This window comes from Eschrichtius robustus, chromosome 2 (assembly GCF_028021215.1).
Source record: "Eschrichtius robustus isolate mEscRob2 chromosome 2, mEscRob2.pri, whole genome shotgun sequence".
Classification (NCBI taxonomy): Eukaryota; Metazoa; Chordata; class Mammalia; order Artiodactyla; family Eschrichtiidae; genus Eschrichtius; species Eschrichtius robustus.
The window spans coordinates 29,360,899-29,376,446 of record NC_090825.1 but is presented as its reverse complement, the minus strand read 5'-3'; the positions used below and the strand labels follow the sequence as shown (position 1 = coordinate 29,376,446).

The 15,548-nt window shown below is 41.9% G+C and overlaps 1 protein-coding gene across 1 annotated transcript in view; it reads right to left on the bottom strand.

The window, feature by feature from the left end:
• SPEF2 (sperm flagellar 2) overlaps nucleotides 1–15,548 on the bottom strand; it is a 174,551-nt gene that overhangs the window by 5,304 nt on the left and 153,699 nt on the right. Inside the window, 3 exon segments of the mRNA XM_068535229.1 lie at nucleotides 1,206–1,328; nucleotides 1,527–1,766; nucleotides 8,335–8,514. Coding sequence (XP_068391330.1) covers nucleotides 1,206–1,328; nucleotides 1,527–1,766; nucleotides 8,335–8,514 — 543 coding nt within the window.

Below are 15,548 nucleotides of genomic sequence, written 5' to 3'. Positions count from 1 at the left end.
TATGATTCCAGAAACTATGTTCTTACATGCTATCATCATACTTCACTACTGGAAGTGCTTAGTGTCTGCCAGCTGGTTAGAAATCAATTTCAATTATTGCCAACAGAAGTACTAAAATGTAAAAAGGACCATCAGTTTAGAACAAATAAATGTAGGTACAAAGATATTTAAGTCTGGATAGTCTGATTTCCGGGCATAGCAGGTTATCACTGAGGGGTCAGGAGAAACGCCTCTTAGATCACTTGCATCTTATCAAAGTGAAAGCGTTTTTACCTTAAACTCAGCAAACTCTTTGTAGTCCAATAAACAACTAACAGGAGGCAAATAGGAAGACTTCACGCTGTTAAGTGTGTGAGGCTTGTGAGAGGGTTGTAGCAACCTGCCACACTCTGAAAGGGGGTCACCCCCTGCTTTCTGTAGCCCTTACTGTTGGGGACCCGGGACTTGCCCGGTGGGTGCACATTCAGCACGCGTGGTTGAGATGTGTGTGGTTAAGGTAGCTCTGAGACACATCTCTTCCTCTCTTCCTTCCTTTATTCTGCTGACTTGGTCCGGTCTCTTTAGGTTTCGTCCTCAGTTTTCCCATCTTGAACAGTTTCTCTGAGGGAACCCTCACACATTCCTTCATAAGCACTGTCACTGCATGAGCTACAGAGACAATGTGTACCATGATTAGAGTACGGTGAATAAATCAGCACTTGGTTGGGGATCATGGTCCCCTTAGTTCTCTTTGGCAGGGGGACTCTATTTTCCATACTCTTCAATCATAAGCCAGGGCCATTCGATGGCTGGAATAAGGCAGAACATGAATACTGCCCCCCACTCAGCTTTAACTGCCATCTACCTCCAGCCTTCTGTGGCAGACCCAAGTCCTCAGGTCCCGGTGGGGCAGCTCCATGGTACTATCCCTAGTACTGGCGGTCCTATCTGTAGTGCTAATAGTATTAGCCATACACTGGTAGTCCTATCATGGTACCGATGCACTGATCGTCACCTCTACTCTGTCTGAACTTGCTGCCATTTGGGTATTGAGGGCTGGCCTTTCTGGCCTGATGCTGTTACCAGTTTAGCTTCCTCAGACCCTGTGCTAGCCTAGCCCAGCTTCTTCCCCCCTTCCGCTCCTCCACATTTGTGATATCCCACCAAGCCCTGAACCTGAACTCAACCAAATTAAGACTGCATTAGGACCTTTGCGTAATACTCACAGGGATTTTATAGTCTGGATAACTTGAAATCAGATCTTGAATAAAAGGATGCTTCAGAAGAACAGCAACTTCAACTGGCTCCAGATTCTTGGAACCTAGGTCCTGAAATACTTTTATGAAGCCCTTAAAAGGAAAAAAAAAAAAATAAAGTTGATTAACTTTACAATCCTGATGATGTTAAAAATTTTTGTTTTTTAAAGGAATCATCATAATTTCTATATGATGATACATTTGGGGAGAAATTCTATGAACATGTGCTCAAAATTGAGGGAAACTTTTCTTGGGTACAGGTTGCCCCTTGTATGAAATAATCTAACCAACCTCTGAATACATGTTCTCTGCCTTTTGGCGGCTGGCAAATCTGTTAGCGTCCCGTGCTTCGTTTGCTCCTCGGAACACTTTGAGTAGCGTTTCCATGGAAATCATTTCCGTGTTCGCGTTTTCAGAGATTTCTTCTTCCTTTTCCTCCCCTTCCTCTTGTAATTCCCTTTCTTCACTTATAAAATTGTCCTCAAGTTCAGGATATTCCTCAATGGGACTCATATCAGTAAAGGAGGAGGTCTGTGCAATTCAATGAAGAGAACATGAAGTCTTTCCAGGAATAGAGAGATTTAGAAAACAGCAGTTTGGTCCCGCACTTTTTATGCCCTGGGATGATTGATAGTGCCTACCGCAAACTAGCTAAACAAAATCTAGAGATAGAATATGCTGGCTGCGCTGGAAATCATGTTGAAATCCCAGACCAGTTCTGCTGGTAGTTGACAGAGGCCTCAGTGTAGGGGTGTTTTACTCACCTCCATACAGACTGCTGCCTACTACCCTGCCAGATACACCGCATTCCTCAGAGAAAGGGCAGTGGAATGAATTTGCGTAACCACTGTCGGACTTCTACACATGAAGCTAGATTTCTGAACAGGATTTGCTTTGGAAATTGCCTGCAGTCAAGAGGTTGTGGGCAAGTTAATTTCTCAAGCTTGACAGATTCTAAGAAGCTTTGGGAATGTTTGTTTGGATACTGGAGGTTAAACCCGACTAAGCATCCAGAAGGTAAAATAGAAAACAAATTGAATACAGACGGATTGGGATTCTTATTGCTGTTCGTTGACACTTGGCCAAGAGCCATGAACTCAGACACTGGCATTCTGAGCATGGGAAAGAGTAAATTGTTTCTGATGGAATTTCTTACGTATCAAAAGCCTGAAAAATATGCCTACCCTTTGATACCATAATTATTGATCTAGGAATTGATTCTAAAGAAATATTCATGTACACAAAGACTTTTGTATACGGATGTTCATTCCGTGTTACTTACAGCAAAAATAGAAAACCTATGGTTCCAAAAATGGGGAATGGTGACATCGATGATAGTATCGGTCTGTGGCAGAATACTATGCTGCCGTGAACATTTTGGTTTAGAAGGATACTGAGTGACACGAGAAAACACTCATGGGATGAGTGCAGAAAGGAAACAGAACACAAATAATAAATATACCAGGATCCTCATTTTCTTATATATCTATACTTATAAATGAAAAAAAGAGAAACAGGTACATTAAAGAATTGAAAGTAGTTACCTCTGATTGGTCAAACGGGTGATTTCTTTTTCACTTTGTTTTTTATTTTTCACATTCTTTACAGTAGATTTGTACTTACTGTATTTATTGTTATAAACGTGTGTGTGTGTTTCTGATGATGAGGTAATAGATATTCAATGATTTGCCATAGAAAAATGGGCATTTTCAGAATGTTGACTGGCCCGATGTCAGAGAACACCTGAGGGCTGATTCTCCTTTTTTCCGATGAAAGAAAAATGCTAATTTAGGCATAAAATTAGAGCAGGGTGCCAATACCTGTAAATGCTCAGTTCAGTAGAAGCGTTAAGTGCATAGATCGCGCAAGTTCTTTCCAAAGAGCCACGTAAGTCCCATGTGTAAAAGGATTATAACACAGCACAGAATTAAGCCTCTGGTTGTCGTAAGCCCCTCTGAGGGAGTTACAGGGGCTGAGGATAGTGCAGTAGAGACAGGTTGTATTTGCTCTAGCTCTGTGTGGTCACCTTGCTTTAGTTGGGTTTCCATATCCTTTGGTAAATTGGGAATTTAATCTAATCTTGGAGGGTGAGGGGAGAATGCTCTAGCAGGTGAAGTTTTTGGAATTAAGTAAAAATATCATCTACCTATCTATCATCTATCTATCTATCTATCTATCTATCTATCTATCTATCTATCTATCTATCATCTATCTATCTATCTATCATCATCTACCTATCTATTATCTATCTATCTATCTATCTATCTATCTATCTATCTATCTATCTATCTATCTATATCTATCTATCTATCATCATCTACCTATCTATTATCTATCTATCTATCTATCTATCTATCTATCTATCTATCTTTCTTTCTATCATCTATCATCTATCTATCTATCATCTACCTATCTATTACCTATCTATCTATCTATCTATCTATCTATCTATCTATCTATTCATCCAGCCTCTTCTCCATTTTAAACAGTTGAAATACTACTCGGCAGAAATGTGAAACTAACTTTTTTGTCTCCATCTAAGAAGCCTGGGAATCATCACACTGGCTACCCGTCAATAATCCCCCCGGGGCGATAGACTATTTGCTGTGCTGACATGAACATAGTCGGGGCGATAGAATATTTGGTGTACTGAAATGAACATAGTCGAGATGTAGAACATCTTGCTGAATGACTGAAGGATGAATGAATTTCTATTCAGAGGGCAGCACAGGTGCTACGCGGACAAGACAGAGACAGAACCTGTGGGTGAGCACATGACTAGCCGGGCTGAATGAGCAGGCAATACCAAAATTGAACAGAGAAGGAACCTGCTCCCTCTGCACTATTTCCATAACTACAGAGGGCCCAACTTCTCAAAGACTTGCTATAATCATCCTGGGATAAATAGATTTTTTATTTTAGTCAAAAGATAACAATTTAAACATTTGAGTGAAGAATCCTTAACTTGTTATATCAGAGGATGCTCTATAAATGTTTGCTATTTTTGCTCTCTAGGGGGTTGGAACAGAATAGACTTAGTGGTCCAGTGGGAAGGGAGGGAGCAGAGGGAGGCCAAGATCAGGACCAAAGGAGCCAGTTCAGCATCCTGGCGGGACTGCAGGGTGTGCACAAGAGGGGGCTCCCAACAGACGCTCCGAAAGACCACGATTGTGAATGTGGGTGGATGAACAAAACCAGGGATGCTGGTTTGGAGAAAAGCCAGGGCTTCTGAATGAGCAATTATTAGAGGCATCAAAACTCTGTGTGAGTCACATTATCTTCTAAGCAGCGGGGCAGATTGTGGCACTAGCAAACACTATGTCACACTCTCAGAGACAGCCCTCCAGGACTCCCAGCAAACGTGCCCCTGGAGTGGTGCCTGATTGTGCATTTCTACCATTCAGTTTGCTTAGTCCCACATCTCAGAAGGCAGAACAGAAGATCAGTCCTTGGGACTAATGTGAGCAAAGCATCAAAGAGATGCAGAATGGGATGCACATTTAAGTTTTTCGAAACCCAAGGCCTCAAACCATCTCTGTCAGGATGCTTTAACAAGACTCTCAAAATGTGGGAGGTTCAAGCTCATAATTTACTAAATTCCAATATCATAACCCCAAACTCCACAGGTCAGGATGAACCATTTTCTCAAATATCAACTTCTTTGAAGCTTCACGATGACTAGTGCCTGCTCATGAGTGCTTTGCTCTTGAGCTTCCTTTAATTTACTCAAAAAGCCGTGGGTTTTAACAGGAGGTCTGTGCCACGGTGAATAAAACAGTGTGAGTAGCAGATATAGACTAAGAAAGAATGACGTATCAGGGAGATTTCCAGTTGTTTTTTGGAAGGCAAAAGCCGAGATCCCATTAAATGTCTTGGGAGTGAATATAGATCTATTGGAGGTGTTATTTCTGAGCAGGCTCATTTTGCCTTCCTGGGATAAAGTTGCGCAGGGAACTAGAATACAGTTGGAAAGGGCACAGAAAGGGAGGCAGGATGGTGAGGGCTAGGAGTAGGCAAGAATGAGGAAGGTGGGTGGATCCTGTATTTCAAAAACTCCTATGGTTCACTCCCAGCCAGGAGTAGTCCTGCGTGTGCGGTGTGTGACAGACCTGCACTCCATCCCTGCCCCACCCTGGTTTCATCTCTGTTGTGCAGTGGTCACGGGGCAGTTCCTGCACAGTGTGCTTGGGCTTTAAAAGAGCTCTTGAGAGAAGTACTCCAGGGGAGCTGCTTCCTGGATGGGCACTAGCTCACGGTGAATGACCCACCAGGTCAGGGACAGAAGGGATGCAGTGCCTTGCTGTGCTAGCTGGCTTGGCTGCTACCCACCCAGAGAGCTGTCTGTTGCTATGGCAACCATTGTAGCACATACTTCCTTTTCCTGGTTTTTCTGGCTCGGTGCGGCCTCCTGAACCTGCTGTTGCCTCTGCCTCTGGAATGTCTGCTCTCCTCCTCTCTACCTTGGAGACGGGAGTCCCTCCCTTCCTTCTCTCTTCGTCACCTTCTTCCCTTCTTTCCCTGCCATGTTCACAAACACTAATTGAGTATTTGCTGTGTGCATTACTGAGCACTTGCTACTTTGGAGGACATAAAGATGGGTAACAAGTCATCCCCAACTCAAGGTAGGAATAACAGCAGTAGGATTCAATAGATAAACCACCCCCTGCCTGAATTACTAGTTCTCCTTATTTCCCTCCTTTGCCCCCTACAGTCTGCCCTGTATGGGGGCACATTTTAAATCAAACGACCCTGCTCCAATGACTTCTCATCTCATCTCTTGACACAGTCAAAGCCAACGCCCCTCCAGGGCCCCTCGGAGCCCTCTCCCCCTCACTATCCTTGCCTGCTACTCTCCCCCAGCTCAATCCTCTCCAACTACACTGGCTGACTTGCGGTTCCTTAGGGTCCACCAGGCATGACCCCACTTGAGAGATTTTGCACTCACTGCTGTCCTCACTTAAAATGCACTTCCTCCAGAGGTCTATCTGCAAGGCCCTCTCCCTCACCGCTCTGGGCCTCTGCTTCCATGTCTTTTCACAGAGAGACAGACCTTCTGCGACCATTCTATTTAACACTGCAACTCCCACCCAGACTCCTATATCTTTCCCTCTATTCTTTATTCCCCACAGTGCCTATCACCATTTGCTGTAGTCTTTATTTTACTTGCTCTATCCCCAGAGGTGCTGGATAAATGTTTGTTGAGTAAATGCACAGGTGCATGTGATGGTGCTCAGCCTTGCCAGAGAGGATCTGGATGTAAATGGGGCCCAGTTGCGGAAGTGCTCCGTGCGTTGGGGGAAGCTTCATGAATGATCTGGCGGTTGAAATAGGCCTTGGGTACTGGGGAGCCCTCGAACCTTTCCAGATGAGCTGGAGGGGACAGCAAGAGCAAAGGCACGGAGGTGGCAAAGGAGAAGGTTTAGACCCCTCTTCTGATCTGTAAAGCCCCATGTTAATCTGTCCTTTATTCTGTGTTCCCTCCATGTGTGGGCCATCATTCTCCCATTCTTTCCTGTATGGATAGGGGGCAACTAGATGGAATCCCTTTAGGGGAGCAAATTTGGCTTCGTATATGTCCTTTGCAGATCACAGGGCTACACAGAGGGTAGGATTTACAAAGCTAATTAATGAAGTAATTGATTGCTCCACTCAATGAAATGTTTACTGAGCTCTGTAGCAGTAATTCAGATTCAAGAAGGCAGGTTAGGGGATGCAGAGCAAGACAGATGGCCCATCCCTGCCCACAGGGTGCCCAGAGTCCAGAAAGGAAGCTGACCCTGTAGAAGTAGTTATCTATGAGGATTATGGTGAAGGGGGAAGCACAGCATGCTATGGGAACACAGGGCAGGGTTGCCTGCCACCATTCCAGGTCAGGGAAGGTCTCCCTGAGGACAGGTTAACTGAGACCTCCAGGCAGGTTATGACCCATGCCAGTGTTGGGTTAAGGAGGCCCAATCTATAGAGAGGTGCAGGCAGACCACATCTAACTCGTCATTTATTTGGGAAAATGTAAATGGTCTTCCTATGTTCTAAGAAGACAGCATTCTTGAGTGGAAATCACAATAACTCCTTCCTGAGCTTTCTGTCACTGTGTCAGTGTTAATGCTGAGTCTAAAGTACATGGAGGTGAAGAGCCCTGAGTTGTCAGCTTCCTAGGCAGCACTCTGGCCTCGCCCTGCCCCTGATGGAAGGGGTAGGAGATCCTCCGGGTCATCTGCTCAGGGCTGAAATATAGGGCTGCCTTTAAAGAATCTATGTCTTTCGGGATGTGAAAGCTGTCATAGGAACGTCCCATTTTTTTCTCAGACAACCCAGCGTACTCTGTTTTGACAAACATGTATGAAAGGAAAAGAACTGCAGCTAGGACATCCGAGGAGTCTGAACAGTGCAGCATCCCTCGCCCCGCTGGGTCCACAAAGAAGAGCAGAAGAAAGCATTCCATCATGAGGGCCACCGCTCTGTCCCCAAAAGGTCAGGTGAAGACTAAAAAGCCATGCCAATGGACACCTACTAAGTGTAGTAGTTATTTCCCTGTTCTGAGGCTTTTCTACCTCCCCCAAAACAGGGGATGTCAACCCTTTAGAAATCGACAGGGGGATGTGAGGTTTTATTGGACATTAAGCTTTTCTGTCGCTGGATGCAGGTGACACAAAGTGCCTGTGGAATTCAGGTGGCCAGGTTTGGGCCTGAAATACTATCAAGTGTCACAGACGTGTGCGATGTGTCTGAGGCCTGAACTTGTTTTACATAGAATTTCCACAGAGTGTGACAAATAGTCTGGGTTGATACCCAGTTCTTTCTCATTTATCAGGATCAGCACTTCATGCAAAATAAAGGCTGCCCTTCACAGAGCAAATTTTGGTTTCACCAAAGAAACTTTGAGCAAATTTGGATTTAACTACCAAAACACTTTTTAGATAGTGGGTCCCTAGTTCTTAATCCAATTGAGTAAGGCGTTATCGAAGACCTAGTAAAGCATCGTGTGAGGAACCTGGGAAAAAACAGAGATTGAAAAAAACAGTCTTTGTTCTTAGAAGTTTAGGATCCTTTGGAATCCCCTCCAGACCCCAACGCTAGTCCATTTCTGGACCACAATTACCTTTTCTGCAACAAGAGGAGGCCTTTCAATTGTCTGGAAGACATGAGTCCCAGTGGCCACGCTGAGGGCCCTGTAGACCCCTTCCATACTGTCTGGATGGCAAGCAAAATAAAGCAGCATCTGTGTGTAGTCAAGCTGAGGTGGATCCTTCTCACGGTCAGCAAATAATCTAAAGAAAAACTGTCACACAAAAGAATTTCAGCCAGAGGTCAAATGCATACGCTTCAGTAGACAGTAGATGGACGGGCAATGAAGAATCCCTCCCGAAGTTTGGAATACAGTCACTTTCTGAGGACTGAATTACTAAAACTAACATGTAATGAATGGTATTAACTGAAGAGTATGCTAAGTAAAAAAACATGAAATGTAGGGCTAGAAACATTCTGATGTTAAAGAAAATTGTATGCTAATCAATGGTACCAACATACTTAGGAATGAATGTGCTAATTAAGGTGGCAGGGATGACATGTTAAGTAGGAAAAGGGAGCAAGGACCCCTCTGTCCATCCTCAGCTCCATCCTGACAAACTGGGCCCTGACTCCCAACCATGAAGCTTCTGGTACATCTCACTCCCTGGGGAGTAGGGAGAAGGCAGGGAACAATGCCCAAAGCCACTGGGACTTGAGCCATTAGACTCTTTAAACTGGCCCACGTTGCGCTGAACTCCCTAAACTATTGACTGTAATGTGACTTCTTCCAGTGTAGGCTCCCATGCGGAAAGGGTGTGCTTATCACTGAATATCAGCTTGTTTGGCAAGTCTCTCCCGCATCCTGAATGACTGAGCTGACGCTCAGATCTAGATGCAGTGTCTCATGCATTTGACAGCGTGAGGAGTTAGTGCTCCGGGACCTAATATCCTCTGGCGCCCTGCAAATCCTAGGCCAAGCCCTGGGACACAGAGGTCACACCCAAGCACCTACGCGGCCCTGTTTAGGGAGGTGACTGGCTCTTCTCAAACATTTGCATGCAGTGACCTGTAGAAGCTTTTTTCTTTTTCTTTTTATTTATTTTTTAATAAATATGTCTGCTTATAAAGTCATGGAACTGATTTTTTTTTAACATCCTAATTGGAGTATAATTGCTTTATATTGTTGTGTTAGTTTCCGCTGTATAACAAAGTAAATCAGCTATACATATACATATATCCCCATATCTCCTCCCTCTTGCGTCTCCCTCCCACCCTCCCTATCCCACCCCTCTAGGTGGTCACAAAGCACCGAGCTCATCTCCCTGTGCTATGCAGCTGCTTCCCACTAGCCATCCATTTTACATTTGGTAGTGTATATATGTCAATGCCACTCTCTCACTTCTTCCCAGCTTACCCTTCCCCCTCCCCATGTCCTCAAGTCCATTCTCTATGTCTGCGTCTTTATTCTTGTCCTGCCCCTAGGTTCGTCAGAACCATTTTCTTTCTTTTTTTTTAATTCCATACATATGTGTTAGCATATGGTATTTGTTCTTCTCTCAATTTCGTTTCTCTTTATGGCTGAGTAATATTCCATTGTATATATGTGCCAGGTCTTCTTTATCCATTCATCTGTCGATGGACACTTAGGTTGCATCCATGTCCTGGCTATTGTAAATAGAGCTGAAATGAACACTGTGGTACATGTCTCTTTTTGAATTATGGTTCTCAAGGTATATGCCCAGTAGTTCTATTTTTTAGTTTTTTAAGGAACCTCCATACTGTTCTCCATAGTGGCTGTATCAATTTACAGCCCCACCAAGAGTGCAAGAGGGTTCCCTTTTCTCCACACCCTCTCCAGCATTTATTGTTTCTAGATTTTTTGATGATGGCCATTCTGACCGGTGTGAGGTGATACCTCATTGTAGTTTTGATTTGCATTTCTCTAATGATTAGTGATGTTGAGCATACTTTCACGTGTTTGTTGGCAATGTGTATATCTTTTTTGGAGAAATGTCTATTTAGGTCTTCTGCCCATTTTTGGATTGAGTAGTCTGTTTTTTGATATTGAGCTGCATGAGCTGCTTGTATATTTTGGAAATTAATCCTTTGTCAGTTGCTTCATTTGCAAATATTTTCTCCCATTCTAAGGGTTGTCTTTTTGTCTTGCTTATGTTTTCCTTTGCTGTGCAAAAGCTTTTACGTTTCATTAGGTCCCATTTGTTTATTTTTGTTTTTATTTCCATTTCTCTAGGAGGTGGGTCAAAAAAGATCTTGCTGTGACTTATGTCAAAGAGTGTTCTTCCTATATTTTTCTCTAAGAGTTTTATAGTGTCCAGTCTTACATTTAGGTCTTTAATCCATTTTGAGTTTATTTTTGTGTGTGATGTTAGGGTGTGTTCTAATTTCATTCTTTTACACGTAGCTGTCCAGTTTTCCCAGCACCACTTATTGAAGAGGCTGTCTTTTTTCCATTGTATATTCTTGCCTCCTTTATCAAAGATAAGGTGACCATACGTGCGTGGGTTTATCTCTAGGTTTTCTATCCTGTTCCATTGATCTATATTTCTGTTTTTGTGCCAGTACCATACTGTCCTGATTACTGTAGCTTTGTAGTATAGTCTGAAGTCAGGGAACCTGATTCCTCCAGCTCCATTTTTCTTTCTCAAGATTGCTTTCACTATTTGGAGTTTTTTGTGTTTCCATACAAATTGTAAAATTTTTTTTTTCTAGTTCTGTGAAAAGTGCCATTGGTAGTTTGATAGGGATTGCACTGAATCTGTAGATTGCTTTGGGTAGTATAGTCATTTTCACAATGTTGATTCTTCCAATCCAAGAACATGGTATATCTCTCCATCTGTTTGTATCATCTTTAATTGCTTTCATCAGTGCCTTATAGTTTTCTGCATATAGGTCTCTTGTCTCCTTAGGTAGGTTTTATCCCTAGGTATTTTATTCTTTTTGTTGCAATGGTAAATGAGAGTGTTTCCTTAATTTCTCTTTCAGATTTTTCATCATTAGTGTATAGGAATGCAAAAGATTTCTGTGCATTATTTTTGTATCCTGCTACTTTACCAAATGCATTGATTAGCTCTAGTAGTTTTCTGGTATCATCTTTAGGATTCTCTATGTATAGTATCATGTCATCTGCAAACAGTGACAGCTTTACTTCTTATTTTCCGATTTGGATTCCTTTTATTTCTTTTTCTTCTCTGATTGCTGTGGCTAAAACTTCCAAAACTATGTTGAATAATAGTGGTGAGAGTGGGCAACCTTGTCTTGTTCCTGATCTTAGTGGAATGGTTTCAGTTTTTAACCATTGAGAATGATGCTGGCTGTGGGTTTGTCATATATGGTCTTTATTATGTTGAGGTAAGTTCCCTCTAGGCCTACTTTCTGGAGGGTTTTTTAATCATAAATGGGTGTTGAATTTTGTCAAAAGCTTTTTCTGCATCTATTGAGATGATCATATGGTATTTCTCCTTCAATTTGTTAATATGGTTTATCACATTGATTGATTTGTTTATACTAAAGAATCCTTGCATTCCTGGGATAAACCCCAGTTGATCATCATGTATGATCCTTTTAATGTGCTGTTGGATTCTGTTTGCTAGTATTTTGTTGAGGATTTTTGCATCTCTGTTCATCAGTGATATTGGCTTATAGTTTTCTTTTTTTGTGACATCTTTTGTCTGGTTTTGGTATCAGGGTGATGGTGGCCTCGTAGAATGAGTTTGGGAGTGTTCCTCCCTCTGCTATATTTTAGAAGAGTTGGAAAAGGATAGGTGTTAGCTCTTCTCTAAATGTTTGATAGAATTTGCCTGTGAAGCCATCTGATCCTGGGCTTTTGTTTGTTGGAAGATTTTTAATTTCAGTGCTTGTGATTGGTCTGTTTATATTTTCTATTTCTTCCTGGTTCAGTCTCTGAAGGTTGTGCTTTTCTAAGTATTTGTCCATTTCTTCCAAGTTGTCCATTTTACTGATATAGAGTTGCTTGTAGTAGTCTCTTAGGATGCTTTGTGTTTCTGCAGTGTCTGTTGTAACTTCTCCTCTTTCATTTCTAATTTTATTGATTTGAGTCCTCTCCCTCTTTTTCTTGATGAGTTTGGCTAATGGTTTATCAATTTTGTTTATCTTCTCAAAGAACCAGCTTTTAGTTTTATTGATCTTTGCTATTTTTTTCCCCATTTATTTCTGATCTGATCGTTATGATTTCTTTCCTTCTGCTAACTTTGTGTTTCTTTTGTTCTTCTTTCTCTAATTGCTTTAGGTGTAAGGTTAGGTTGTTTATTTGAGATTTTTCTTGTTTCTTGAGGTAGGATTGTATTGCTATAAACTTCCCTCTTAGAACTTCTTTTGCTGCATCCCATAGGTTTTGGGTCGTCATGTTTTCATTGTCATTTGTTTCTAGATGTTTTTTGATTTCCTCTTGGATTTCTTCAGTGATCTCTTGGTTATTTAGTAGTGTATTGTTTAGCCTCCATGTGTTTGTAGTTTTTACAGTTTTTTTCCTGTAATTGATATCTAGTCTCATAGCGTTGTGGTTGGAAAAGATACTTGATACAATTTCAATTTTCTTAAATTTACCAAGGCTTGATTTGTGACCCAAGATATGATCTCTCCTGGAGCACTTCCATGAGCACTTGAGAAGAAAGTGTATTCTGTTGTTTTTGGATGGAATGTCCTATAAATATCATTTAAGTCCATCTTGTTTAATGTGTCATTTAAAGCTTGTGTTTCCTTATTTGTTTTCATTTTGGATGATCTGTCCTTTGGTGAAAGTGGGGTGTTAAAGTCCCCTACTATGACTGTGTTACTGTCGAGTTCCCCTTTTATGGCTGTTAACATTTGCCTTATGTATTGAGGTGCTCCTGTGTTGGGTGCATCAATATTTACAACTGTTATGTCTTCTTGGATTGATCCCTTGATCATTATGTAGTGTCCTTCTTTGTCTCTTGTAACAGTCTTTATTTTAAAGTTTATTTTGTCTGATATGAGAATTGCTACTCCAGCTTTCTTTTGATTTCCATTTGTATGGAATATCTTTTTCCCTCCCCTCACTTTCAGTCTGTCTGTGTCCCTACGTCTGAAGTGGGTCTCTTGTAGACTGCATATATACAGGTCTTGTTTTTATATCCATTCAGCCAGTCTATGTTTTTTGGTGGCAGCATTTAATCCATTTACATTTAAGGTAATTATTGATATGTATGTTCCTATTACCATTTTCTTAATTGTTTTGGGTTTGTTATTGTAGGTCTTTTCCTTCTCTTGTGTTTCCTGCCTAGAGAAGTTCCTTTAGCATTTCTTGTAAAGCTGGTTTGGTGGTGCTGAATTCTCTTAGCTTTTGCTTGTCTGTAAAGGTTTTAATTTCTCTGTCGAATCTGAATGAGATCCTTGCTGGGTAGAGTAATCTTGGTTGTAGGTTTTTCCCTTTCATCACTTTAAATATGTCCTGCCACTCCCTTCTGTCTTGCAGAGTTTCTGCTGAAAGATTAGCTGTTAACCTTATGGGGATTCCCTTGTATGTTATTTGTTGCTTTTCCCTTGCTGCTTTTAATATTTTTTCTTTGTATTTAATTTTTGATAGTTTGATTAATATGTGTCTTGGTGTGTTTCTCCCTGGATTTATTCTGTATGGGACTCTCTGTGCTTCCTGCACTTGATTGACTATTTCCTTTCCCATATTAGGGAAGTTTTCAACTATAATCTCTTCAAATATTTTCTTAGTCCCTTTTTTTTCTCTTCTTCCTCTGTGACCCCTATAATTCTAATGTTGGTGCATATAATGTTGTCCCAGAGGTCTCTAAGACTGTCCTCAATTCTTTTCATGCTTTTTTCTTTATTCTGCTCTGCAGTAGTTATTTCCACTATTTTATCATCCCGGTCACTTATCCGTTCTTCTGCCTCAGTTATTCTGCTATTGATTCCTTCTAGAGAATTTTTAATTTCATTTATTGTGTTGTTCCTCACTGTTTGTTTGCTCTTTAGTTCTTCTAGGTCCTTGTTAAACGTTTCTTGTATTTTCTCCATTCTATTTCCAAGATTTTGGATCATCTTTACTACCATTACTCTGAATTTTTTTTCAGGTAGACTCCCTCTTTCCTCTTCATTTGTTTGGTCTGGTGGGTTTTTACTTTGCTCCTTCATCTGCTGCGTATTTCTCTGTCTTCTCATTTTGCTTAAGTTACTGTGTTTGGAGTCTCCTTTTCACAGGCTGCAGGTTCATAGTTCCCATTGTTTTTGGTTTCTGCCCCCAGTGGATGAGGTTGGTTCAGTGGGTTGTGTAGGCTTCCTGGTGGAGGGCACTGGTGCCTGTGTTCTGGTAGATGAGGCTGGATCTTGTCTTTCTGCTGGGCAGGGCTGCGTCCGGTGGTGTGTTTTGGGGTGTCTGTGAACTTACTATGATTTTAGGCAGCCTCTCTGCTAATGGGTGGGGTTGTGTTCGTCTTGCTAGCTGTTTGGCATAGGGTGTCCAGCAGTGGAGCTTGCTGGTCATTGAGTGGAGCTGGGTCTTTGCATTGAGATGGAGATCTCTGGGAGAGCTCTCGCCAATTGATATTACATGGGGCCAGGAAGTCTCTGGTGGTCCAATGTCCTGAACTCAGCTCTCCCACCTCAGAGGCTAAGGCCTGACAGCTGGTCAGAGCACCAAGACCCTGTCAGTCACACAGCTCAGAAGAAAAGGGAGGGAAAAACAATACATAAAATAAAATAATTAAGTTATTAAAATAAAAAGTTTTAAAAAATTATTTAAAACAGAGTAATTAAAAAGAAAAAGAGGGGGCTTCCCTGGTGGCGCAGTGGTTGAGAATCTGCCTGCTAATGCAGGGGACACGGGTTCGAGCCCTGGTCTGGGAAGATCCCACATGCCGCGGAGCAACTAGGCCTGTGAGCCACAACTACTGAGCCTGCGCGTCTGGAGCCTGTGCTCTGCAACAGGAGAGGCCACGATAGTGAGAGGCCTGCACACCACGATGAAGAGTGGCCCCCGCTTGCTACAACTAGAGAAAGCCCTCACACAGAAACGAAGACCCGACACAGCCAAAAATAAATAAATTAATTAATTAATTTAAAAAAAAAAGAAAAAGAGAGCAACCAAACCAATAAACAAATCCACTAATGATAACAAGTGCTAAAAACTATACTAAGATACACATAAATATCAGAAACTAGTTAATCGCATACAGCAAACCCCAAGTCTCCAGTTGCTCCCAGAATCCACTGCCTCAATTTTGGGATGATTCGCTGTCTGTTCAGGTATTCCACAGATGCAGGGTACATCAAATTGATTGTGGAGCTTTAATCTGC